At 44.0% G+C, this 26,438-nt stretch overlaps 1 protein-coding gene across 4 annotated transcripts in view; it reads left to right on the top strand.

Annotated features, from left to right (window-relative positions):
• Positions 1-26,438, top strand: part of ascc3 (activating signal cointegrator 1 complex subunit 3) — a 777,147-nt gene that overhangs the window by 230,051 nt on the left and 520,658 nt on the right. For all 4 annotated transcript variants that reach the window (XM_070885599.1, XM_070885602.1, XM_070885601.1 and 1 more), the window contains exon 13: positions 3,461-3,532. In XM_070885599.1, coding sequence (XP_070741700.1) covers positions 3,461-3,532 — 72 coding nt within the window. The remainder of the gene's footprint in view (positions 1-3,460; positions 3,533-26,438) is intronic.

The following is a 26,438-nucleotide window of genomic DNA, read 5'->3' as shown; positions in this document are numbered from 1 at the left end:
GCTCGAAGGACCAAATGGCCTACTGCACCTATTTTCTATGTTTCTATGAGATATTTTAGCACAAATAAAAATCTGCAGTTTCTTTTCACCAAACAATGTTAGTACATGTCAAATTTCCTAAAGGCTACAAATAAGTAATTTTTTTGCGAATATACAGAAAATCTTTCATTTTTCAAAAATATATCAACACATTTCTTCAAATCGTTTGGCAGATGAACAAATTTGCACATTTTGAATAAATCCATCAATTTAGAAGAAAATGCTTGCCATTCACAGGATTTTGTGTTACAAATTGTTAGAATTTTGATATTTTTGTCACTGGCAGGGAAAGTACCTTTGTGTCCTTTCGCTGTTGGTAGGGGAATTCAATAACATGCCAGCGGCGTTGTCACTTCAGATTGCTTGTCGAAAAAAAATTGACTTAGAATCAAGAAATAGCAAATTCTCACGGGGTATTTGTTAAAACACTCAAGATCCATTTTTAATTTGAAACCTTGCCTTTTTCTATATCACTTACAGGTTCCTTCATAAATCCTAGTATTTTGCCTGATCGTCTTTCATTAGTCCATTTTTATGGTTCTATAATTGACCATTGTCTTGAGCCAGCACCTGTATTTTATTTAGTTTTATCTGATGAGAGATTTTGGGTAGAATTCTGCTAAGCTGGTAGACCATTCTTTTGATATTAGGTCTTTTGGATATATTTTGTTTCATGGTTAATTGCTGTGTTTCTAGAGGTCCATAGATCTTAGTATAATGGTTTTGCTTCCTAACTAGATTCTTGCAGTATTAGGTATAACCTCTACAAAAGAGGATAATGCTGTTCTGAAATCTCATCACCTTTCCGTCACCTGCACACTGCTATTTTAAATTGCAGTTTGGTCAACGTTGGTATACTTGTACAGTTGTGAGTTGCTTACCATGCAAAGGGAGGACTTTAAGAGGAAGGCACCTCTGACAATGTAGCGCTCCCTCTGTATTGCACTGAAGTGTCAGCCGAGATGATGTGCTCAAGGCTCTGGAGTAGGGCTTGAACCCCGAACTTCTGATTCTGAGCCGAGAGTGTTACCACGAGCCAATTTTGCAGACAGAAGGCTGCATATGCAATAACATTGAATTCCAGAGGGTAATTTTAATCTAACTCACCGGTGGAAAATTCATGGGATCGGATGGAATGCCAGTTTTACACCCGCCCAATATTACTCTTCATTAACTTCAACAGAGAGTAAAATTGTGTTGAGCTCAATCTTGTCAGTTTCCCGACTGGCGGGTTAGGTTAAAATTGACCCCTCAATGTTTGCAATAGTTCTTTTATTTCCAAGTACTACCCTTCTACAATAATGACAGGAGACAAAGAAGGGAGATACAATGTTAGGAGTGACCAAAAGCTTGGTTAAAGCAGTAGTTTTAAGGAGGGTCTTCTCGGAAGAGAATAAAGGGGAAAAAAAGGAGGGGGAGGCAGAAGAATTCCAGAGTGGGGCATAGACAGCTGAAGGCATGGCCGTCGATTGTGGGGCAAAGGGAGGATGCGTTGCATAGAAGGCCACAGTCAGACGAATGTAGAATTTAAGGGGAGGTGTTTGTAGGGCTGGAGGAGATTAGAGGTGAAGCAGAGGCAGGCAATGGTATGGAAGTGCAAGTCGGTGGATTTGTGATGGAGTTATATGGGGTCAGAAGCTCAGCTCCGGGTCAAATAGAATGTTAAGATTACAGAATTGTCTTGTTCAACATGAGGCAGTGACTGGGGAATATTACGGAACCAGGATACGGGATTTGTAGCGGGACCGAAGATGATGGCTTCAGTCTTTTGTGTTTAACTGGAGAGAGATGTAGCTCATCTAAGACTGGATATCCAACAAGCAGTCTGACAACACAGAGGCAGTGGATGGATTGAGACAGGTGGTGGTGAAGTAAAGTTTAGTGGCGTCAGCGCACATGTGAAAGCTGACCCTATGTCGGCGGATGATGTTGCCAAGAGGTAGTATGCCACTGGACCTAGACCTAACTCTGTCAAGCCCGTGTGGTGGCTGGTGTGCAACGGCCACCACACGTTAAAAAATAATCCACGCGCAGGCATCTTCCACGCTTGAGGGTGTAGTTCGGGTTCTTCATTTGAAACACCTGTGAACTCATCCTTTTCTTTGGCGTTTCGAGGGATTGCCTATGATGATGAGTATGTAGATGAGCAAGACGTGGGAGCCAAGAATGGATACTTGGGGGACTCCAAAGGTAATGGTGCAGGGGTGGGAGCTGGTCAGCAGCTCAATGGGAAATGGGGTCAAAAGAGTGGGGGTAGGTCTCGGGGGACAAGATCAGCTTGGAGGGTGAAAAATGGGAGATAGGAGAGAAGTTCGGGAAAGACATGTGGCTAGGGCTAGGGGAGGAGGTACCTGGAGGGAGCTTTGGCTTAGTGGGCAAGGGGGAGGGGCGGGGGAATCAGCAGAGACAGCTGAATGGATGGTCTCAATCTTTGTGGTAAAAAAAAGTCCATGAGTTCCTCACACATTGGAGGTGAGGGTAGCGGGGCAGAGGAGGGGAGTTTAAAGAGACGATTTATAGTGGATAATCCTGGAGTAGTTTCATTAACTAGTTCTTTTGTTTTTCTTCCCACAACCTAAAAATAAACCAGTTAATACATTTACTGCATCCATTGCTTATATCTGAGAAGTGGAGCTTCTAGTTGCCAGTAGCATATGGAGCGTATGAATGGAAAATGTCACATTTGTACAATATGAGATGTGTTTCTGTGGGTGCTATTTGAAAAAGGGATCTATACATTGGCTCATAAATTATGGTCGGAGGCTTCCCGCGGGCGGGCGGTTGCCTCCGACGTGAAAAATTTCTACGGTATGTACGGAATCACCATAAGTGTGAATGGGAATACCCCAAAAAACACGCGATACTTAAAATAATGTTTTTTAAATCACATTTTTAAAAATTAATCAAAATTAAATTTAAAACAAACATTTAAATTTTGGATTTTTTTTAACATATTTTAAAAGATCTAAAAATAAACTTACCTTATTTAACAGGATTTTAAATGTTTAAATTATTGAAACAAAATTATTTTTTTGTCCTTTAAAAGTCTTGCCCGCTGTCGTAAAAATTTCAAATAGCCCAATTCTCCACCCACGGAGGCCCTTTACTTCCAAATGCGGTGCATCTGTCTGGAGGATTATTGACAGATCACAAGTTCCGGGTTTATGCGCATGCACTTTGCATACCTAAACCCGGAACTGGCGGGGCCCTTACGGATGCGTGCCATGTTTCCAGAGCCATTATATCTAATCTATAACGTGCCAGTCCTCTGGCTGATGACTTCGGTACTGGCCACAATGAGGAGACCTGTTCATTTGCCAATCTTGTCCCTTACTTTGAATACATATATGGAAATATATAGCATTTTTTTCAAACCAAACTTTTTTTATTCGACTGAAATATGTATTTTCTTGGTTTATAGATGCAGCAACTGCATGAAATGGAGGAAGTATGTTATGAGAAGGTTCTGATACAACTGAAGGAAGGGCACCAGGTAATTTTTTTAAAATTGTAATCTTACACTGATGTTTAAAATGACAAAAGAATCTGAGGGCATAAAATCATGTGATTATATGATTAATGCACATCAATTTACAGTAAGAATTAGAACAGACTTCAGTAGGAACAAGAAGCCAGCTTTTTCTGAAGTTACAGTATCTGACTTTGATTAAATATAACAATACTTACATGTTCATAACATGACATTTTTATTGATATGGCATCAATTACAAATTAGCAAAGCAGAGAGCAAAACAATCCATTAATGGAAACTGGTCCACTGCATTCTATTTTGACTAGTATTTATTTTCACACAAATTTAGGATATCTGCCAATTCTACTGTCTAAGCTCTTTTTAAGCCCTGCGAGATGCATAAAGTTAAAATATCAGTCATATATCCCCAACTAGAGAAAAGTTAAAACTACAGTCCTCTGAGTTGATCTGTAATGAAACTGCCTTTATATAAAATGAGATAAAGATTACCACTTATGTGTCGAGGTACCATCTGCTTTCAAGTGTTTTCATTTTTGCTGAGAAGGTGGATCATTCCCACTCGTGCTGCTGATTTCTGCTTTATGCTCTGAGGCTTATTTCTAGTGGGAACTTGCCTGTAAAGACCAGAAATAATCGGTATCAATAAAAAGAATGGTGCAAAGAATGCTTTAGAAACAAAAAATATCTTGAACTCCTGCCTTTGGGTGACAAAAGTTTCTCTGACTTGTCATTTTTTAGTACTCTGGTAGCACTACAGAGTTAAAAACCTACTTCAGCAAAAACAGGTAATATGCTATTCATGTTAAAAATGAATGAGAAATTAACTAAGGATTTTTCCTGTTCCTTTCTGAGGCACTGATTGCCTCTTAAGAACAACTTACTCCACTTGTAAAGCCTTTTTTGTACTTTAGCTACTGTGTATGTGATGTGATCTACGATGATGCTTCTTTTTGTTCTATATGTAACTGACAGCTACTTTTTAATTTACTACATTATCCTGTGCAAAAGTAAATGGTTTAAGGGTAATTTTATTAATATGCACAATGTTTTGGGTCAATATAATTAGTGGAAGGGCTTATTTTTTTATTGAGAATAGGTTTTACTGTAAAAATCTTACTCATAATACCAGGTATCAGGCAATTGATCTTTGTGGTTTTGTATTTACATTTTTTTGTACTTGACATTTTTCAAAAAAACATTCAACATTTTGGGGAGAGTTGGTGGTATATTTTTGATCTTTTAACTTGCGTTGCTCTCATTTATAACATTTATTCCCATATCACTCTAGTTATTTAGAGTTGTTTAAAAATGTTAAACTTGCATCGAATTTGCATTTATATAGTGCCTTTCATGTTCTTCGCGATTCAGTTTCTTTATGAAGTGCAGTCATTGTTTTGCAGGCAAACGTGACAGCCAGTTTATTTGCAACAAGGTCCAACAAACAACAGTGAGATAAACGACAAATTCATCTTGTTATGGTGGTGTTAGTTGAGCGATAAATGTTAGCCAGGCACTGAGAGAACTCCGTGCTCTTCAAATAGTGTTACGGAAGCTTTAGTACCCAATTGAGTAGGCAGACCTCATCAAAGGCACCATCTCTGACAGTGCAGCACTCCATTGTGTACTGCATTGAAGCCTAGATTATGTGCTCAAGCCCTGGAGTGGGTCTTGAATTCATGATCTTCTGAACCAGATGCAGGAGGACTACCACTGAGCCAAGGCCAACATATAACAGATTTATTCAGAAGTAATGTGGATTTAGGATATCTTAGACTGACCAAACAATTTATAAAGATGATGCATAAGTGATTATTACATAATTTGCCTTAAACAATTGCCCTGAAGTAAAGTCCTTGGACACATGATTTGGGCAATGATGCCAAGATTGTGCCCACTGCCAGCATTGAATACAGATACGGAAATATAATACATACCTGTATTCAATGTTGGTAGTGGGCAAAATCCTGGTACAATCACCTCAATTGCATGGGGTCAATCAGTGGCAATGGCACTAGGAATGCTGCACAAGGATTTACATACCCAGAAGGTATTCAACAACTGCATTAATGGCGTGCACTAGAGTTGTGCATTAAATAAATTGCACTTCGGTTTAGCGCCTCATCTGAAAGATGGCACCATTGACAGTGCAGTGCTCCCTTAGTACTGCATTGAAGTGCCGGTCTAGATTGTGTGTTCAAGTCTTTGGAGTGGTGCTTGATCTCTGCTGGATCTTGATCTCAGCTGGACCCTCTGAAGAAGAAATGATGGAAGAGGGTGAAAATTGGAGTACAAGTCAATCCATCCTAATCTTGTGTGGTTCATTTTGCACAATTCAAGAGGCCTTGGAACTACTCCTTTCTGCTCCCCCCACCCCCAAATCGAAAAGTGTGAAAGGATTGCCAAAGCACAAGGAGGTTGGGAGAAAGAAATACTCCATTTGGAAAATTGAACGTATTTTTTTTTTAAGGGGATAATTTTTTCATGTCTTGGGCAAGAGGACAGTGCTGAATCCCTGCTATCTAGCTTCATTTGATGGCATTTTGTTCCTGGCTTTTGGAGAGATGTGTACATTTTTACCCAACTTTTTAAAGATGAGAGATGAGAAATCTAGATGAAGTGCAAAGCTCAATAATGCAGCATGCCACTAGAGTTGAAAAAGGTGGAGAGAAGATTAAGTAAAGGAGCAAGAGAATGCCAAACATGGTTTTAAATGCATGTAGGTTGTTGGAGGAAAGAGACCGAGAAAGGTCAGGAATTCCAGTTTTGAAGACCTGAGGAAGCATGATTAAGGGACTCCGATGTGTTTGATTTTGACACACACAGGAGATGAGGAGGAAGAATGTATAGGACATTGCACTTGCAGCTTAGTTCAAAGGAAGCAAAGTTGATCCAACCACCATCCATAGTATCATTGATAAAATAGGAAGCAACAAAGATTACTGAGAGACAGAGAGAGTGAGAAGCTTGAGGTGAGGCAGCAACCTTTATCTTGTATCCTGTCTAGGAATACAAGGGATATGTTGGAAGATTCAAGTCGATATAGGTGCCGTATTCAGACAATATGGGCATTACATGGAGTGACAGTCCCCACCCCCAAATTTTCTCTCTCTTTGCTACCTGCCCTTGTTCGTGTCTAAATATTTGAGATTAGAACTCACTGTGTATTTTCTATTGCTGTTGCTTGGGTAATAGAATCATACAGTACACAAGGAGTCCATTCAGCCCATTATGCTTGTTATGGCCCTCTGAACGAGCTACCAATTAGTTCCAACCCCCTGCTCTTTCCCCGTAGCCCTGCAAATGTTTCCTTTTTTACGTAGACATCCAATTCCTTTTCGAAAGTTACTATTGAATCTTCTTCCAAGCACCCTTTTCAGGCAATGTGTTCCAGAATATAATAGCGTTTCTCCTCATCTCCCCCTGGGTTTTTTGCCAATTATTTTAAATATGTGTTCTCTAGTTACCAACCTTCCTGCCAATGAAAAAGTTTCTACTTATCTCCTCTTATCAAAACCCCTCATAATTTTGAACCCCTCTATTAAATCTCCCCTTAACCTTTTCTGCTTTAAGGAGAACAATCCCAGCTTCTCTCGTCTCTCCAGATAACTGAAACCCCTCATCCCTGGTACTATTCCAGCAAATCTCCTCTGAACCCTCTCCAAGACTCTTTCATCTTTTCTACAGGGCTCTGCTACTCCGTGCTACAACTTATTGGAGCTCCATTGTACTGCTCCTAATTTAACACCGTTTTTAGTCTTATCACATTAATACTGTAGATTGTAATTTCTTGTTCTTTGTTGGCATTGTTACCATTATGCTTCAAAAAACACCACCTGACCTTTTCTATCCATTAATTGGCATCATAATCCTGAGTAAATGTTAAGATTCCTTCCTAATGCAAACTCTGTTTATGCTTTTAGCCTTAGTAACTGCCAAATTCTTATTTTTAATGCATCAACTCAAATAATTTCAGAGGAGAAGTATCTATTTTGGCACATTTGGAGGGAAAGAGTCAAGGGAACACTAGAAGATTTTTTTGTACATTATCTAAATATGAAATATGTGTGTCTAAAATAAAACTGGCAAGGCCATTAAAAAGCAGCAAACCAAGCACTAGGGCTTATTTCTCGAGGTATAGAATTGAAAAGTAGGGAAGTTATGCTTAACCTGCATCGAACCTTGGTTAGACCACACTTGGAGTACTGCATACAGTTCTGGTCGCCATATTATAAAAAAGATATAGAGGCACTGGAGAGGTTGCAGTGAAGATTTACAAGGATGATACCAGAAATGCGAGGGTTTACATATCAGAAAGGATGAATAGGCTGGGTCTTCTTTCTCTTGTAAAAAGAAGACTGAGGGTTGACCAAATAGAGGTCTTTAAAATTATGAAGGGTTATGAAAGCGTGGATAAGAGGCATATACCAATGGCTAAATAGTATAGAATCTTTAGAGGAATAGAGAGCAGACCATCCTAGACTGGGTCTTGTGTAACAAGAGAGGATTAATTAGCAATCTGGTCATGCGGGGCCCCTTGGGGAAGAGTAATATGGTAGAATTCTTCATTAAGATGGAGAGTGACATAGTTAATTCAGAGACTAGGGTCCTGAACTTAAGGAAAGGAAACTTCAACGGTATAAGACGTGAATTGGCTAGGATAGACTGGAGAATGATACTTAAGGGGTTGACGGTGGATAGGCTATGGCAGACATTTAAATATGCTGGATGAACTACAACAATTGTACATCCGTGTGTGGCGCAACAATAAAAAAGAGAAAGTGGCTCAACCGTCTTCTTTCAAAATGGCGCACCTGACTTTCTAGAATAAAAAGGGCACCGAATACTTAGTTTGTGATTCTCCGGTCTCCTCAGGATGTCTTCATGCTCGGCGTGGTGCAGCACAAAGGGGTCGGGGGCGGAGCCAGGTCCCGGCACTGAAAAAAGACCTCTGCACATGCGCGCTAGAGTGGGCGCGCATGTGCAGTAGCTCCTCGCTCCCGAGGCTGCGTGGGAGGGTTCGAAGCACGCCGCCCCTAGCCCTGTCCGAATGGGCTCCCCGGGCGAAGATCGAGACTCGGGCCTCCCTCCTTTCCGTTCAGCTCCCCTCCGCCTCCCTCCCTCCCTCCCATTCAGCTCCGCCCCCCCCCCCCCCCCCCCCCTCCGGCCCTGTTCAGCCTTTTCCCCCCCCCTCCACGTCGGCCGGCGGGGCCCGCCCGCCTGGCATCTCGCTGGGGGCAGGCCCCACACCTGAAGTATCGGCGGCAGCGGCCCGGCTGTTCCTTCGTCGGCGGCGGCGGGGCCCATTCAGCCTCGCCCCCCCCCCGCCCTGTTCAGCCTCCCTCCACCCCCCATCCCTCCCTCCCGTTCAGCCTCCCCCCACCCCTCCCTCTCGTACAGCCTCCCCCCCCTCCCTCCATCCCGTTCAGCCTCCTGCCCCTCCCCCCCCCCTCCCGTTCAGCCTCTCTTCCCTGCCCCCCTCCTCCTGTACAGCGCCTCTTTTTCCCCCCCCCTCCCCCCTCCTCCTCCCTTCGCCCCCCTCCTCTCCCTTTGCCCCCCGCTCTCTCCCCCACCCGTCGCTGTCAGAAACACAGAGACACTGACAGAGACAGAGAGAGAGACACTGGGGGGCCCTGTCCCAGCATGCTGCTGGTGGGCTCTCGGTGCTGCAGTAGGCGAGTAGAAAGTTAATTTTTTGTTTGTTTTTAATTTTTTTAATATTTTTTGTTTTGATTTATTTATCATTTATAATTGATGACGGCTCTTTATTTGTAAAAGTGAAATGTTTAATGTTTGTAAACTTCCCTTCCGCCCCCCCACCCCCAATCTCTTGTTCCCTACGCCTGATTTATAAGTGGAGGCAAGGTTTTTCTGAGCATACAAAAATCTACACTTACTCCATTCTAAGTTAGTTTGGAGTAAGTTTTCACTGCCTAAACTTGCAAAACAGGCGTAAGTTGCTGAACACGTCCCCTTTGGAAAAAAAAATCTGTTCTAAAATGAAACTATTCTAACTCACTATTGGTGATTGGTAAGTAGTTTTTCGTTTCTTTATCAGTAAGTAACATTTAGCATTGTTGTTACCAAATTAAGTTTATCTAAGGGTTAAGTCATGGAGGATAGCTCGGACACGTGTTATTTTCCTCCTGTACTATGTGGGAAGTCAGGGACGCTTCCGATGTCCCTGACGACTGTGTGTGGGAAGTGTATCCGCCTCCAGCTCCTGACAGACCGCATTGCGGCACTGGAACTGCGGGTGGATTCACTCTGGAGCATGCACGATGCTGAGAATGATGTGAGTAGCACGTTTAGAGAGTTGGTCTCACCGCAGGTAAAGGGTACACAGCCAGATATTAAATGGGTGACCAATAGGAAAAGCAGTGCAAGGAAGGTAGTGCAGGGGTCCGCTGCGGTCATTCCCCTGCAAAACAGATACAACACTTTGGGTACTGTTGAGGGGGATGACTCATCAGGGGAGGGCAGCAGCAGTCAAGTTCATGGCACCATGGGTGGCTCTGCTGCACAGGAGGACAGGAAAAAGAGTGGGAGAGTTGTAGTGATAGGGGATTCGATTGTAAGCGGAATAGATAGGCGTTTCTGCGGCCGCAACCGAGACTCCAGAATGGTATGTTGCCTCCCTGGTGCAAGGGTCAAGGATGTCTCGGAGCGGGTGCAGGACATTCTGAAAAGGGAGGGTGAACAGCCAGTTGTCGTGGCTCAGATGAATATGTGGCTTGAGGAGTGGTGCAAAAGGGAGGGATTCAAATTCCTGGGACATTGGAACCAGTTCTGGGGGAGTGTTTGCTAGTGTTGTTGGGGAGGAGTTAAACTAACATGGCAGGGAGACAGAGGGAAATAAAATGGAGGCAGAAGCAAAAGATAGAAAGGAGAATAGTAAAAGTGGAGGGCAGATAAACCCAAGGCAAAAAACAAAAAGGGCCACATAACAGCAAAATTATAAAGGGGCAAAGTGTGTTAAAAAGACAAGCCTGAAGGCTCTGTGCCTCAATGCGAGGAGTATTCGGAATAAGGTGGACGAATTAACTGCGCAGACAGCAGTTAACGGATATGATGTAATTGGCATCACGGAGACATGGCTCCAGGGTGACCAAGGCTGGGAACTCAACATTTAGGAAGGATAGACAGAAAGGAAAATGAGGCGGGGTGGCATTGCTGGTTAAAGAGGAAATTAATGCAATAATAAGGAGGGACATTAGCTTCGATGATGTGAATCGGTATGGGTGGTGTTGCGGAATACCAAAGGGCAGAAAACGCTCGTGGGAATTGTGTACAGACCACCAAACAGTAGTTGTGAGGTTGGGGACAGCATCAAACAAGAAATAAGGGATGTGTTCAATAAAGGTACTGCAGTTATCATGGGTGACTTTAATCTACATATTGATTGGGCTAACCAAACTGATAGCATTGCGGTGGAGGAGGATTTCCTGGAGTGTATTAGGGATGGTTTTCGAGACCAATATGCCGAGGAACCAACTAGAGAGCTGGCCAAACTAGACTGGGTGATGTGTAATGAGAAGGGACTAATTAGCAATCTTGTTGTGCGAGGCCCCTTGGTGAAGAGTGACCAAATATGGTAGAATTCTTTATTAAGATGGAGAGTGACGCAGTTAATTCGGAAACTAGGGTCGTGAATTTAAGGAAAGGTAACTTCGATGGTATGAGGCGTGAATTGGCTAGAATAGACTGGCAAATGATACTTAAAGGGTTGACGATGGATAAGCAATGGCAAACATTTGAAGATCACATGGATTAACTTCAGCAATTGTACATCCCTGTCTGGAGTAAAAATAAAACTGTGAAGTTGGCTCAACCGTGGCTAACCAGGGAAATTAAGGATCGTGTTAAAACCAAGGAAGAGGCATATAAATTGGCTAGAAAAAGCAACAAACCTGAGGGCTGGGAGAAATTTAGAATTCAACAGAGGAGGACTAAGGGTTTAATTAAGAGGGGGAAAATAGAGTACGAGAGGAAGCTTGCAGGGAACATAAAAACTGACTGCAGAAGCTTCTATAAATATGTGAAGAGAAAAAGATTAGTGAAGACAAATGTAGGTCCCTTGCAGTTGGATTCAGGTGAATTTATAATGGGGAACAAAGAAATAGCAGACCAATTGAACAAATACTTTGGTTCTGTCTTCACGAAGGAAGACACAAATAACCTTCCGAATGTACCAGGGGACAGTGGGTCTAGTGAGAATGAGCAACTGAAGGATATCCTTATTAGGCGGGTAATTGTGTTCGGGAAATTGATGGGATTGAAGGCTGATAAATCCCCGGGGCCTGATAGTCTGCATCCCAGAATACTTAAGGAAGTGGCCCTAGAAATAGTGGATGCATTGGTGATCATTTTCCAACAGTCTATTGACTCTGGATCAGTTCCTGTGGACCGGAGGGTTGCTAATGTAACACCACTTTTTTTTAAAGTAGGGAGAGAGAAAACGGGTAATTATAGACCGGTTAGCCTGACATCAGTAGTGGGGAGACTGTTGGAATCAATCATTAAGGATGAAATAGCAGCGCATTTGGAAAGCAGTGACAGGATCGATCCAAGTCAGCATGGATTTATGAAAGGGAAATCACGCTTGACGAATCTTCTGTAATTTTTTGAGGATGTAACTAGCAGAGTGGACAAGGGAGAACCAGTGGATGTGGTGTATTTGGACTTTCAAAAAGCTTTTGACAAGGTCCTGCACAAGAGATTGGTGTGCAAAATCAAAGCGCATAGTATTGGGGGTAATGTACTGATGTGGATAGAGAACTGGTTGACAGACAGGAAGCAGAGAGTCGGGATAAAGAGGTCCTTTTCAGAATGGCAGGCAGTGACTAGTGGAGTGCCGCAGGGCTCAGTGCTGGGACCCCAGCTATTTACAATATACATTAACGATTTGGATGAAGGAATTGAGTGTAATATCTCCAAGTTTGCAGATGACACTATACTGGGTGGTGGTGTGAGCTGTGAGGAGGACGCTAGGAGGCTGCAGAGTGACTTGGACAGGTTAGGTGAGTGGGCAAATGCATGGCAGATGCAGTATAATGTGGATAAATGTGAGGTTATCCATTTTGGGGGCAAAAACACGAAGGCAGGTTATTATCTGAATGGCGGCAGATTAGGAAAAGGGGAGATGCAACGAGACCTGGGTATCATGGATCATCAGTCATTGAAGGTTGGCAAGCAGGTACAGCAGGCGGTGAAGAAAACAAATGGTATGTTGGCCTTCATAGCTAGGGGATTTGAGTCTAGGAGCAGGGAGGTCTTACTGCAGTTGTACAGGGCTTTAGTGAGGCCTCATCTGGAATATTGTGTTCAGTTTTGGTCTCCTAATCTGAGGAAGGACCTTCTTGCTATTGAGGTAGTGCAGCGAAGGTTCACCAGACTGATTCCCGGGATGGCGGGACTGACATATGAGGAGAGACTGGATCGGCTAGGCTTTTACTCACTGGAATTTAGAAGAATGAGAGGGGATCTCATAGAAACTTATAAAATTCTGACGGGACTGGACAGGTTAGCTGCAGGAAGAATGTTCCTGATGTTGGGGAAGTCCAGAACCAGGAGTCACAGTCTAAAGATAAGGGGTAAGCCATATAGGACCAAGATGAGGAGAAACTTCTTCACTGAGTTGTGAACCTGTGGAACTCTCTGCCACAGAAAGTTGTTGAGTCCAGTTCGTTGGACATATTCAAAAGGGAGTTAGATGTAGCCCTTGCAGCTAAAGGGATCAGCGGGTATGGAGAGAAGGCAGGGGTGGGGTACTGAGGTTGCATGATCATATTGAATGGTAGTGCAGGCTCGAAGTGCAGAATGGCCTGCTCCTGCACCTATTTTTTCTATGTTTCTATAGAAAGTTAAGAGGCAAAATTAAAAAGGATACTCGGAATGCTAAGGGGGAATTGAAGGGGGGCTTCTTTACGCAGAAGGGAATGGCATGACTAGAGGTCATTATAGCCACCAAAAAATCCAATAGGGAATTCAGAAGAAAGTACTTTATTCAAAGAATGCTGAGAATGTGGAACTTGCTACCACAGGGAGTGGTTGAAGCAAATAGTAGATGCATTTAAGGGGAGGCTAGACAATCATATGAGGGAGAGGGGAATCGAAAGTTATGCTGATAGATTTAGATGAGGAAAGATGGGAGGAGGCTCGAGTGGAGCATAAATGCCAGCATGCACAGGTTGGGCTGAATGGTCTGTTTCTGTGCCGTATATCCTATGTACTTTCATTTTGTAACCTAACAAAATAGAAAAGATTCAATTCTTCGCAAATTATAATCTGAATATAAATCTTCATTTTCTCTCTCACATTTGAGAATTTGGTTTTAGTAGCTAAAATTCTGAACCAATTTCTGTTCAACTTAGCAGTTCATATTGCCTGACAATACAGTCTGCACACTGTAATTGAAAGCTGAAGTGTAACAGTGTTTAACTAAAATATCATTGTTTTATTGTCCAGCTTTATTTTTCACGTAATTCCATACAAACTTGGTGACATTTTGAGTGGTAGAAACTATTGCATGATTTATTATTTTTAATCTCTATTGCAACACTTTATAAATATTGGGCTCAATTTTGGCCAGGAGTTGCTCCGTTCTTTTTGGAGAAACTTGATTTTTCTGGCGTATCTTAAAACTCCCCATTTTGCACTTTCAGTTTGCACCAGTGTAGAGAGAGTTAGTTACATTTGAGGTTAAATTTCGGGCCATGCCTAGAATGGCGTAGCCACGCCTGATTTCCACGCTCAAAACTGCGCCGAAAACTTATCTCGATTTTCTCCACTCCCTCAGGTCGATCCAGGCACTCGGCGCAGCGCAGCACAAGCTGTGGGGGGCGGAGCCAGTCCCGGCACTGAAAACAGTGCCGGGACCTCTGCACATGCGCGCTATAGTGTGCGCGCATGTGCAGTAGCTCCAGGCACCAGAAACTGTGGGAGGGGCCCGAAGCAGCTCACTGGGCGGCGAAGATCGGACTGCACCTCCTCCTCGAGCTACTGCTCTGGCTCTGGCTCCCCCCCCTCTGTTCAGCTCCTGCTCCCTCTGGCTCTCCTCCCCGCCCCCCCACCCAGCTCCGGCTTCCCGCCTGCCTGCCGCTCCTCCCCCCCCCACAGCTCTCGCTCCACTCTCGCATTCCCCGCCCCACCCTTCAGGTCCGGGTCCGCTCCCTCTTTACGTCTTCGGCGAGGCCCGCCCGCCCGCCCAGCATCTGCTGGGGGCGGGTCCCGCCCGAAGTCTTCGTCCCGCTTCTTCTCGTTGGCCAGGCCCGTTCAGCCTCCTCCTCCTCTTCCTCCCCCCCCCCCCCTCCTCTTCCCCCCCCCTCCTCCCCCCCCCCCTCCTCTTCCCCCCCTCCTCTTCCCCCCCCTCCTCTTCCCCCCCTCTTCTTCCCCCCCCTCCTCTTTCCCCCCCTCCTCTTCCCCCCCCCTCCTCTTTCCCCCCCCTCCTCTTTCCCCCCCCTCCTCTTTCCCCCCCCCTCCTCTTTCCCCCTCCCTCCTCTTTCCCCCCCTCCTCTTTCCCCCCCCTCCTCTTTCCCCCCCCTCCTCTTTCCCCCCCCTCCTCTTTCCCCCCCCTCCTCTTTCCCCCCCCTCCTCTTTCCCCCCCTCCTCTTCCCCCCCCTCCTCTTTCCCCCCCCCTCCTCTTTCCCCCCCCTCCTCTTCCCCCCCCCTCCTCTTTCCCCCCCCCTCCTCTTTTCCCCCTCTCTCCTCTTTCCCCCCCCCCTCCTCTTTCCCCCCCTCCTCTTTCCCCCCCCTCCTCTTTCCCCCCCTCCTCTTTCCCCCCCTCCTCTTTCCCCCCCTCCTCTTTCCCCCCCTCCTCTTTCCCCCCTCCTCTTTTTCCCCCCCTCCCTCTTTTTCCCCCCCTCCTCTTTTTCCTCCCCCCCTCCTCTTTTCCCCCCTCCTCTTTCCCCCCCTCTCTTTCCCCCCTCTCTTTTCCCCCCTCCTCTTTTCCCCCCCTCCTCTTTTCCCCCCCTCCTCTTTTTCCCCCCTCCCTCCTCTTTTTCCCCCCTCCCTCCTCTTTTTCCCCCCTCCTCTTTTCCCCCTCCTCTTTTCCCCCCTCCCTCCCTTTTTCCCCCCTCCCTCCTCTTTTTCCCCCTCCCTCCCCTTCCTCCCCCTCCTTTCTCTCTTCCTCCTCCCTCTCTTCCTCTACCCCCCTCTCTCTTCCTCTCCCCCCTCTCTCTTCCTCTACCCCCCTCTCTCTTCCTCCACCCCCTCTCTCTTCCTCCCCCCCCCCCATCTCTCTTCCTCCCCCCCTCTCTCTCTCCCCCCTCTCTATCTCTCCCCCCCCCTCTCTCTCTCTCTCTCTCCCCCTCTCTCTCTCTCTCTCTCTCTCTCTCTCTCTCTCTCTCTTTCCCCCCCTCCTCTTTCTCCCCCACCTCCTCTTTTTCCCCCACCTCCTCTTTCCCCCCCCTCCTCTTCCCCCCCTCCTCTTCCCCCCCTCCTCTTCCCCCCCTCCTCTTTCCCCCCCTCCTCTTTCCCCCCTCCCTCCTCTTCCTCCCCCCCTTTCTCTCTTCTACCCCCCTCTCTCTTCCTCTACCCCCCTCTCTCTTCCTCTACCCCCCTCTCTCTTCCTCCCCCCCTCTCTCTCTCCCCCCTCTCTATCTCTCCCCCCCCTCTCTCTCTCTCTCTCCCCCCTCTCTCTCTCTCTCTCCCCCCTCTCTCTCTCTCTCTCTCTCTCTCTGCCCTCTCTCTCTCTCTCTCTGCCCCCCCTCTCTCTCTTCCTCCCTCCCCTCTCTCTTTCCCCACCCTCTCTCTTCCTCCCCTTGCTGTCAGAAACACATAGACACTGACAGAGAGAGAGAGAGTCACTGACAGAGAGAGAGAGAGAGAGAGAGAGAGAGAGACACACACTGACAGAGAGAGAGAGACACTGACAGAGGAAGAGAGAGACAAACTGGGGGGGCCCTGTCCCAGCATGCTGTTGGAGGGCTCCCGGTACTGCAGTCGGTGAGTAGAAACTTATTTTTTTTTACATTTTTTTAATTTTTTATTAATTTTTTTTGATTGATTTGAGGAAGACTTGCTTCCACTTTTAAAATGAGTTCTCAGGTGACTGTACAGTCCAATACAGGAATTTATAGGCTCAAGTTTCGACCTGAGTTGCTCCTATTTTTTTTGGAGCAACTGGTTTAGAATGGAGCATCTTAGAAATTGCAATTCTCGGCATTTAGTTTGTTCCAGTTCTAGTCAGTTAGAACAGTTTCATTTTAGAACAGATTTTTTTTTTTCAAAAGGGGGCCTGTCCAGCCACTTACACCTGTTTTGAAAGTTTAGGCAGTGAAAACTTACTCCAAACTAACGCAGAATGGAGTAAGTGTAGATTTTTGTACGCTCAGAAAAACCTTGCCTACACTTAGAAAATCAGGCGTAGGTTACAAATCAGGTGTAGGGAACGGGGCGGGGAGGGAGTTTACAAACATGAAACACATCACTTTTACAAATAAAGAGCCATCAATAATAAATGATAAATAAATCAATAAATCAACCAATAAATCAATCTCCAAAAAATTAAAAATTAAAAACTTTTAAAAATCAATAATTAAAAAATTAAGTTTCTACTCACCGACTGCAGCACCGGGAGCCTTCCAACAGTGTGCTGGGACAGGGCCCCCCCCAGTGTGTGTGTCTTTGTCTGTCAGTGTCTCTCTCTCTTTCTCTCTCTGTCTGTCAGTGTCTCTCTCTGTCTGTCAGTGTCTATGTGCTTCTGGGGGAGGAGGGGAGGAGGGAGGGGGGGAAGAGGAGAGGGAGGGGGGGGTGTGGAAGAGGAAAGTGGGGGGGGGGGGCGAAGAGGAGAGGATGGATGCTGAACGGACCCGGCTGACGTGAAGAAGCTGGGCCGAAGACTTCATATTTACTCCTCTATCTCCCTCCCAAGTTTGGGGGTCTATAATACACACCCAGCAGTGTGATCGCCCCTTTTTTATTTTTCGATTCGACCCATATGACCTCATTTGATGATCCCTCTAACATATCATCCCTCCTCACCGCTGTTATAGTTTCTTTAATCAGTACCGCAACCCCCACCCACCTTTTTGCCCCCTCTCTATCTTGCCTAAAAATCCTGTAGCCAGGAATATTGACCTGCCAAACCTGCCCCTCTTTCAATCATGTTTCTGTAATGACTATGATGTCATACTCCCAAGTGTCTACCTGTGCTCTTAGCTCTTCCGCCTTATTCACTATATTCCTTGCATTAAAGTATATACCATTCAGCACAGGAAGACCTCCTTGCTTACTATTTACTAAGCCCTGTTTCCTCTGTCTTACAGATTCGCTTTCTAGATTCTTGCTATCCAATTCCAGCTTTACTTCCTTCCCTTTTGAATTTGTTCTCTGGTTGCCATCCCCCTGCCAACCTAGTTTAAACTCTCCTCAACAGCACTAGCAAAACTCTCCGCGAGGATATTAGTCCCGGCGCTGTTGAATTGCAACTTGTCCAGTTTGTACAGGTCCCCCAGAAGCGGTCCCAATACCTCAAGAATTTAAAGCCCTCCCTCCTACACCAACTTTCCAGCCACGTGTTCATCCTCTCTATCCTTCTATTCTCATACTCATTAGCACGTGGCACCGGTAGTAACCTGGAGATTACTATCTTTGAGGTCCTACCTTACGATTTTTTAAGTTTCGTTTTTTTTCTCAAAAGGGGGTGTTACCAGCCACCTACGCCAGTTTTGGCCATTTAGGCAACTTTGGCCAGATAATAGTTACTCCAAATCTACTTAGGCTAGCGTATGACACTTCAGAAAACCCTTGCGGAGAGTTAAGAAATCAGCGCAGGCAGGTACATCGGAGGCCATTCGGCCTCGGCTAGTGTTCCTGCCTGGATGATTTCTATCAGTTCTGCCCGCCTGGCCTAGTGAGTTTCAAAAGACTAAAATTTAATTTGGTCACTAATAAAGAAACTTAATGACTAAAGAATGTGAATCGGATCAAACAGCTATACAGGACATCATATGACAAACTTCGCAAAGTTAATTTACTATACAACAGAAGCATTCATGGAAGCTTAAACTACAAAAATAAAAAGTGGCGAGGACTTGCACCTAAAGCACTAAGCCTTACAAATCACCAAACCTTGCAAACAAAAAGTTCTAAGAATTAAATAACAAATAAAAAATTGAACTAAGTCCTACCTTCATGGCCTGGGAAGGCAGCGGGCCGGCCTGTGCGGGGGGCCACTCGGCCAGGGCTAGGGGCGGAAGCGATAGGCATCGGGCTTCAATCGGCATCTGTACTCCACACAGAGAGAGAGAGAAAGAGAGAGCTGCAAATGAACGTGGTGGGGGGAGGAGGAGAGCGAGTGAATGCGGCATCTGTGGGGGGGGAGGGGGGGGAGAGAGGAGGAGTGGGGAGGAGGGTAAGAGAGAGAGAGGCTGGGCCGACTGGCAAATTTTGGTGCAACTGCGCATGCGTGGACATCGCGACCCGACCCCAATGTGCATGTGCAGACGTCCCGGCATTGTTTTCAGTGCAGGACGCTGGCTCCACCCCCGACTCGACTGGCCACGCTGCGCGACGACCAGGGAGAGGCCGGGCAGCGGCCAAAGTGGGGAGGAATTTTTTCGGCACTTCTGAATGGAGAAAAGCGGCGCATCTCTGGTAAGTGCGCCGAAAAATGGGGTGGACCAAAATTGAGCCTATTACTTCTATTGCTGTTCTTTCTGCAGTTATTTTGATAAATGTGCAATATTGTGGAGCCCGGTGCTATTTAGAATTTTCTGGAGTGCTCACTATTGAGATAGATCAGTTTGTTTTCTTTAGCTTTGTGGGAGGTAGTTGCATTATTTGGAAAATAGCTCCAATGTGTTTCCATTGAAAATGTAGAGTAGTAAGAGGTGGAAGAGTGTAGGCATTTGGGATGACAGATGGGGATTGTCTCTCTTTCTGTTGATTTTTCAAGTCATACTGTGAAAGATTTTCAGCTCTGTTTGGCTTTTGGGAAATTAAAACTTGGCTATTCAGTCATTAATTCTGATCCATCTGCTCTAACTAATGAGACAGCTTGTTTCAGCCTTCAGTTTGAATTAACAGTTGCATGTGCAGCTTCATCATCTGCGTATTGCCCCAGCCTCCTGAGCTGCTTGCTGAGTGTGGAGGCAGTTACCTAGGACAATAATGTATGGATATGACCTACAAAGTCTTTATTTTCAAGTTCTCCTGTGGCACTCTGTTTCAAACAATTGGCAACATTGAGATTTTGAAATGCTGAGAATCGCTCCAAGAATGCTGACTGGTTTTGTATTTAGAGAAGGTTTTTTTATCTGTTGTATTTAGCAGCTGTTCTAATGTGAAAATTGTCTTGATAATCGGATTTGAAGCTTTGAATTTGCACATCTTGGGTAGTTTTGGGAAGAAGTGAACACATGATTTTGAGTACCCAGTGAACTCTTTGGGTACTGAATTCTTTTGGGTAACAATCTACAGCAAAATATTCTAAAATAACAATGACAACATTCATGTATAGCTAGTTTAAAAAGTAACTTTCTGTTGCTAGCTGTTCTTTTGTTTAATTTAGTAATTGCACATGATTCATCTACCGTTGTTTCCTTTTTTAAATTAATCGCTTTTTTTTTGTTTTTGAGATTCAAATCAAATCCCAAAACAATCAGTGCACATTCAGAGATAATAGGTAAACTAAAATTAAAAAAACTTGCCAAGTATACTGGAATATCAGGAACTGGCCTCCTTTGATCCATAATATTTATAAATTGTATTTTTTTTAAATTACCAGGATGAAGCGCTGTTTTAATCTATACGGAATTAAGCTTGTGAGCATTCTTAACTAAGTTTTTAAATCACATCAATTGCCCATCAATTAATTAACAAATTGATACATTTATACCACATTATTTTTCTCTCTCCAGTTTGAAAGGAAAATAGACTTCTGAATATTCACTTAGGAAACAGTTTATTGTAGCATATATTGGTTAATTTTATGGGAGCCAAGAAAAAAATGTAAACCTCGTAATGCAGTTAGGCATTGCTGCATTTTTTCAAAAGGCTGCGTTGTTTGTAGTGTTCCTGTCTCACAATGTAATAACCAAAAAGTGCCAAAATAGGCAATACTAAAAACTTGAATTACTACTTCTGTATGGTTTTTCTTTGTAGACAGAAATAAGAATAAGGGGCCAGATTTAGTTGAAAAAATAATGGTGTCTGAACGACGCCGCTGTTATTAAACTGCAAATCATCCAGAAATGTATAGCGTGGAAGAGATAACCAGTTGCTGGCCAATTTGTGCCGCTCCGCTGTTAGCTTCGCGAAAACAGCATCGTGCCATTCAACGCCACGTGATTTTCAGGAAGTTGCTGCAGTTGCATATTAATTTGCCACAGAAAGTTAAGTCTATCAATTATTAAGATAAGTGCCCTTTTAACAACGTGATAATTGTTAATGACTGTCAATTGGCCTTTCTTGCCTAGAGTGAACAATTAAAAGTATGGAATCCCATTTCTTTAGGTTGTGAATTGTTAGAGATTTTAAAAATGTCAATTTAAAAGTGACATTTTCTTTCTTTTCCTTTCGATCTTTTTTTCCCCCTCTCTCTTAATCCAATCTTTCTTTCTCTTTCTCTTTTTGTACCTGATTTGACATTGAATTCACCCATTCAAATTCACCCTCCTTCTCAGTCCTTTGGCTGTTTATTTCTCAATCCTTCAACTCATTGGTTAAGGCTATACACTGTTAGTCCTGTTGTTATCCAAGGTCCCAGATGCCCTGTTGCCCTCATTGTGCCGTTATCAGCTCATGCTTACAGCAACTTCGTGGGCAAAAAAAATATTGAAACCTAGATGTGCACAATCAAGTCTACGGAGCAAACTCCAGCAAAATCTCATCATTGACTTTCAGAATCTGAAATGTTCAGTTTTGCAAATTATATTTTTTACTTGTTCTCCAGATAGTGTTGGATCACCTCTTTCTACAGATTGCAGCACTGCTGTGCTATTTGCATGCTTAATTAAAACCTGTTGAGTTTGCTGCAGGTGGCTCATTGGGAAGCACTGAATCGACACTCCATGTGGCCCAGTGACAATGAATAACAGAAATGGTGCAAATTAGTCCATAAATGAATTTATTGAAGGAGTTGATCTAATTAAATTTACTCACTTAATGGAGGATTTACCCATTTTACTAGCCTTTGAGGAGTCTTGAGCTTTGGACATGCAGCCCTTCTTTGTTTAGCCGCCCATTGTGGAAAGTTAGATTTTTAACCCCACACAGATTGAAAGGCAGATACATTTTATATGTTGTTACTTGGAGCTTCTAATACGTTGAATAATTAACTGGCTTTGTTGAACTTTTTTTAGTATGACAATGTTTTAATCCATCGCCAATAAATTGAGAAAGTAATGCATCCCTTTTAAAATACTCTTGTAAAAGAATTATGGATATCCTTCTTAAGATGCAACAATATTAAGTTGTCCTTAATTTCACCTGGGTATGGTAGATTGGATTTCTTTCTATCTTACACTCACTTTAGTGGAGAGCAGAATCACTGGTTAAATAAATATAAGTTTAGTGTTCACAAGTAATTATAACTTTAGTGTTCTGAACTATTTAGAATAGATTTGTCATGTTATTAAGTTCTTGTACAAGACAGAAAATAAGAAAATACTTTTTATAGTGCCTTTCATAACTTCAGGACATCCCAAAGGGCTTCACAGCCAATAAAGTACCTTTGAATTGTAAATGTGGCAACTATGCACAGCAAAATCCGATAAATAGACATGAGATCATCTGTTTTTGTGATGTTGGCCAGGATATCAAAAGTACTCCTGGGTTCTTCGCATAATGCCTTGGAATTACTTGGAGGAAAACGTATTGTAGCCGGTTGTGAAAAATGGCACTTTCGACATTGTATTGCTCCCCAGTACTGCACTGAGTTATCAGCCTAGATTATATGCTCAAATCTCTGAAGTGGGGTTTAAACGCTGATCTTCTGATTCCGAAGTGAGAGTGCTACCACTGAGCTAAGGCCAACATAACTGATTTATTCAGAGTAATGTGGCTTTAGGATATTTTAGACAAATACTTGACCTATATATTGACCAAACAACTTAGAAAGATGATGAACAAATGATTATTAGATCATTTGCCTTGAAAATAATGGCCCTGAAGGAAAGTCCTTTGGCATGTGAATAGAAGAATCATAGAATCATAGAAATTTACAGCATGGATGGAGGCCATTTCAGCCCATCGTGTCTGTGCCGGCCGACCAAGAGCTATCCAGTTTAATCCCACTTTCCAGCTCTTGGTCTGTAGCCCTGTAGGTTGCGGCACTTTAAGTGCACATCCAAGTATCTTTTAAATGTGGTGAGGGTTTCCACCTTCTATCTTCTACCTTTCTACCTTTCAGGCAGAGAGTTCCAGAGCCCATCGTCCTCTGGGTGAAGAAATTTCCCCTCATATCTCCTCTAAACCTCCCCCCAATTACTTTAAATCTACGTCCTCTGGTTGTTGACCCCTCTGCCAAGGGCAACAGGTCCTTCCTATCCACTGTATCCAGGTCCCTCATAATTTTATACACCTCAATAATGTTGGAATCAATTATTAAAGATATAATAGCAGCGCATTTGGAAAGCAGTGACAGAATCAGTCCAAGTCAGCATGGATTTATGAAAGAGAAATCATGCTTGACAGATCTTCTAGAATTTTTTGAGGATGTAACTAGTCGAGTGGACAAGGGGGAGCCAGTGGATGTGGTGTATTTAGACTTTCAAAAGGCTTTTGGCAAGGTCCCACACAAGAGATTAGTGCGCAAAATTAAAGCACATGGTATTGGGGGTAATGTACTGACGTATAGAGAACTGGTTGGCAGACAGGAAGCAAAGAGTAGGAATAAACGGGTCCATTTCAGAATGGCAGGCAGTGACTAGTGGGGTACCGCAAGGTTCAGTGCTGGGACCCCAGCTATTTACAATATACATTAATGATTTTGACGAGGGAATTAAGTGTAATATCTCCAAGTTTGCAGATGACACTAAACTGGGTGGCAATGTGAGCTGTGAGGAGTTCTAAGAGGCTGCAGGGTGACTTGGACTGGTTAAGTGAGTGGGGAAATACATAGCAGATGCGGTATAATGTAGATAAATGTGAGGTTATCCACTTTAGTGGTAAAAACAGGAAGGCAGATTATTATCTGAATGGTGACAGATTAGTAAAAGGGGCGATGCAACGAGACCTGGATGTCATGGTACATCAGTCATTGAAAGTTGGCATACAGGTACAGCAGGTGGTGAAGAAGGCAAATGGCACGTTGGCCTTCATAGTGAGAGGATTTGAATATAGGAGCAGGGAGGTCTTACTACAGTTGTACAGGGCTTTGGTGAGGCCACACCTTGAATATTGTGTACATAGTTTTGGTCTCCTAATCTGAGGAAGGACATTCTTGCTATTGAGGGAGTGCAGCGAAGGTTCACCAGACTGATACCCAGGATGACAGGGCTGACATATGAAGAAAGACTGGATCAACTAGGCTTTATATTCAATAGAATTTAGAAGAATGAGAGGGGATCTCATAGAAACATAAAATTCTGACGGGATTGGACAGGTTAGATTCAGGAAGAATGTTCCCGATGTTGGGGAAGTCCAGAACCAGGGCTCACTGTCTAAGGATAAGGGGTAAGCCATTTAGGACCAAGATGAGGAGAAACTTCTTCATTCAGAGTTGTGAGCATGTGGAATTCTCTACCACAGAAAGTGGTTGAGGCCAGTTCGTTAGATATATTCAAAAGGGAGTTAAATGTGGCCCTTACAGCTAAAGGGATCAAGGAGTATGGAGAAAAAGCAGCAATGGGCCATGATCATATTGAATGGTGGTGCAGGCTCAAAGGGCCAAATGACCTACTCCTGCACCTATTTTCTATGTTTCTCCCCTCAGCCTCCTCTGTTCCAAAGAAAACAGACCCAGCATCTCCAATCTTTCCTCATAGTCAAAATTTTCCAGTCCAGGCAACATTCTTATAAATCTTCTCTGCACCCTTTCCAATGCAATCACATCTTTCCTGTAATGTGGTGACCAGAACTGCACACAATACTCCAGCTGCGGCCTAACCAGTGTTTTATACAATTGAAGCAAAACCTCCTTGCTCTTGTATTCCATGCCTCAACTTATAAAGGCAAGTATTCCATATGCCTTCTTAACCTCCTTATCTACCTGGCCTGCTACCTTCAGGGATCTGTGGACCTGCACTCCAAGGTCCCTTTGTTCCTCTACACTTTTCAGTGTCGTACCATTTAATGTGTATTCCTTTGCCTTGTTCGACCTCCTCAAATGCATTACCTCACATTCATCTGGATTGAATTCCATTTGCCACTGTTCTGCCCACCTAACCAGTACATTGATATAAGAACATAATAAGAACATAAGAATTAGGAACAGGAGTAGGCCATCTAGCCACTCGAGCCTGCTCCGCCATTCAACAAGATCATGGCTGATCTGACCGTGGACTCAGCTCCACTTACTGCCGGCTCCCCCTAACCCTTAATTCCCTTATTGGTTAAAAATCTATCGATCTGTGACTTGAATACATTCAATGAGCTAGCCTCAACTGCTTCCTTGGGCAGAGAATTCCACAGATTCACAACCCTCTGGGAGAAGAAATACCTTCTCAACTCGGTTTTAAATTGGCTCCCCCATATTTTGAGGCTATGCCCCCTAGTTCTAGTCTCCCCGACCAGTGGAAACAACCTCTCTGCCTCTATCTTGTCTATCCCTTTCATTATTTTAAATGTTCTATAAGATCACCCCTCATCCTTCTGAACTCCAACGGGTAAAGACCCAGTCTACTCAATCTATCATCATAAGGTAACCCCCTCATCTCCGAAATCAGCCTTGTGAATCGTCTCTGTACCCCCTCCAAAGCTAGTATATCCTTCCTTAAGTAAGGTGACCAAAACTGCACGCAGTACTCCAGGTGTGGCCTCACCAATACCCTGTACAGTTGCAGAAGGACCTCCCTGCTTTTGTACTCCATCCCTCTCGTAATGAAGGCCAACATTCCATTCGCCTTCCTGATTACCTGCTGCACCTGCAAACTAACTTTTTGGGATTCATGCACAAGGACCCCCAGGTCCCTCTGCACCGCAGCATGTTGTAATTTCTCCCCATTCAAATAATATTCCCTTTAACTTTTTTTTCCCAAGGTGGATGACCTCACACTTTCCGACATTGTATTCCATCTGCCAAACCTTAGCCCATTCGCTTAACCTATCTAAATCTCTTTGCAGCCTTTCTGTGTCCTCTACACAACCTGCTTTCCCACTAATCTTTGTGTCATCTGCAAATTTTGTTACACGACACTCTGTCCCCTCTTCCAGGTCATCTATGTATATTGTAAACAGTTGTGGTCCCATCACCGATCCCTGTGGCACACCACTAACCACCGATTTCCAACCCGAAAAGGACCCATTTATCCCGACTCTGCTTTCTGTTCGCCAGCCAATTCTCTAACCATGCTAATACATTTCCTCTGACTCCACGTACCTTTATCTTCTGCAGTAACCTTTTGTGTGGCACCTTATCGAATGCCTTTTGAAAATCTAAATATACCACATCCATCGGTACACTTCTATCCACCTGCAGTCCACAGCTTTCTTCTGCATTATCAACCACACAGCCTATTTTAGTGTCATCTTAGTCATACCCCCAGCATTCAAATTCAAGTCATGGATATATACCACAAAAAGCAAGGGACCCAGCACTGAGCCCTGTGGAACCCCACTGGATACAACCTTCCAGTCACAAAAACACCCATCAACCATTAAGCTTTGATAATGTTAAGAAACTGGTTTGAAAAGCTAAATCAGAAAATAAGGTTGCATGCAATACAATGTAAAATATTTTTATGAATAGTTTCATAACAATCAGATTCTTGGGAAATAGTCAGACCATGATGGTTTCCAGGGAGGT

This window comes from Pristiophorus japonicus, chromosome 7 (genome assembly GCF_044704955.1).
Source record: "Pristiophorus japonicus isolate sPriJap1 chromosome 7, sPriJap1.hap1, whole genome shotgun sequence".
In the NCBI taxonomy this organism is placed as follows: Eukaryota; Metazoa; Chordata; class Chondrichthyes; family Pristiophoridae; genus Pristiophorus; species Pristiophorus japonicus.
Note: the sequence above shows the minus strand (reverse complement) of the source record. Positions and strands in the feature narration are given on the sequence as shown.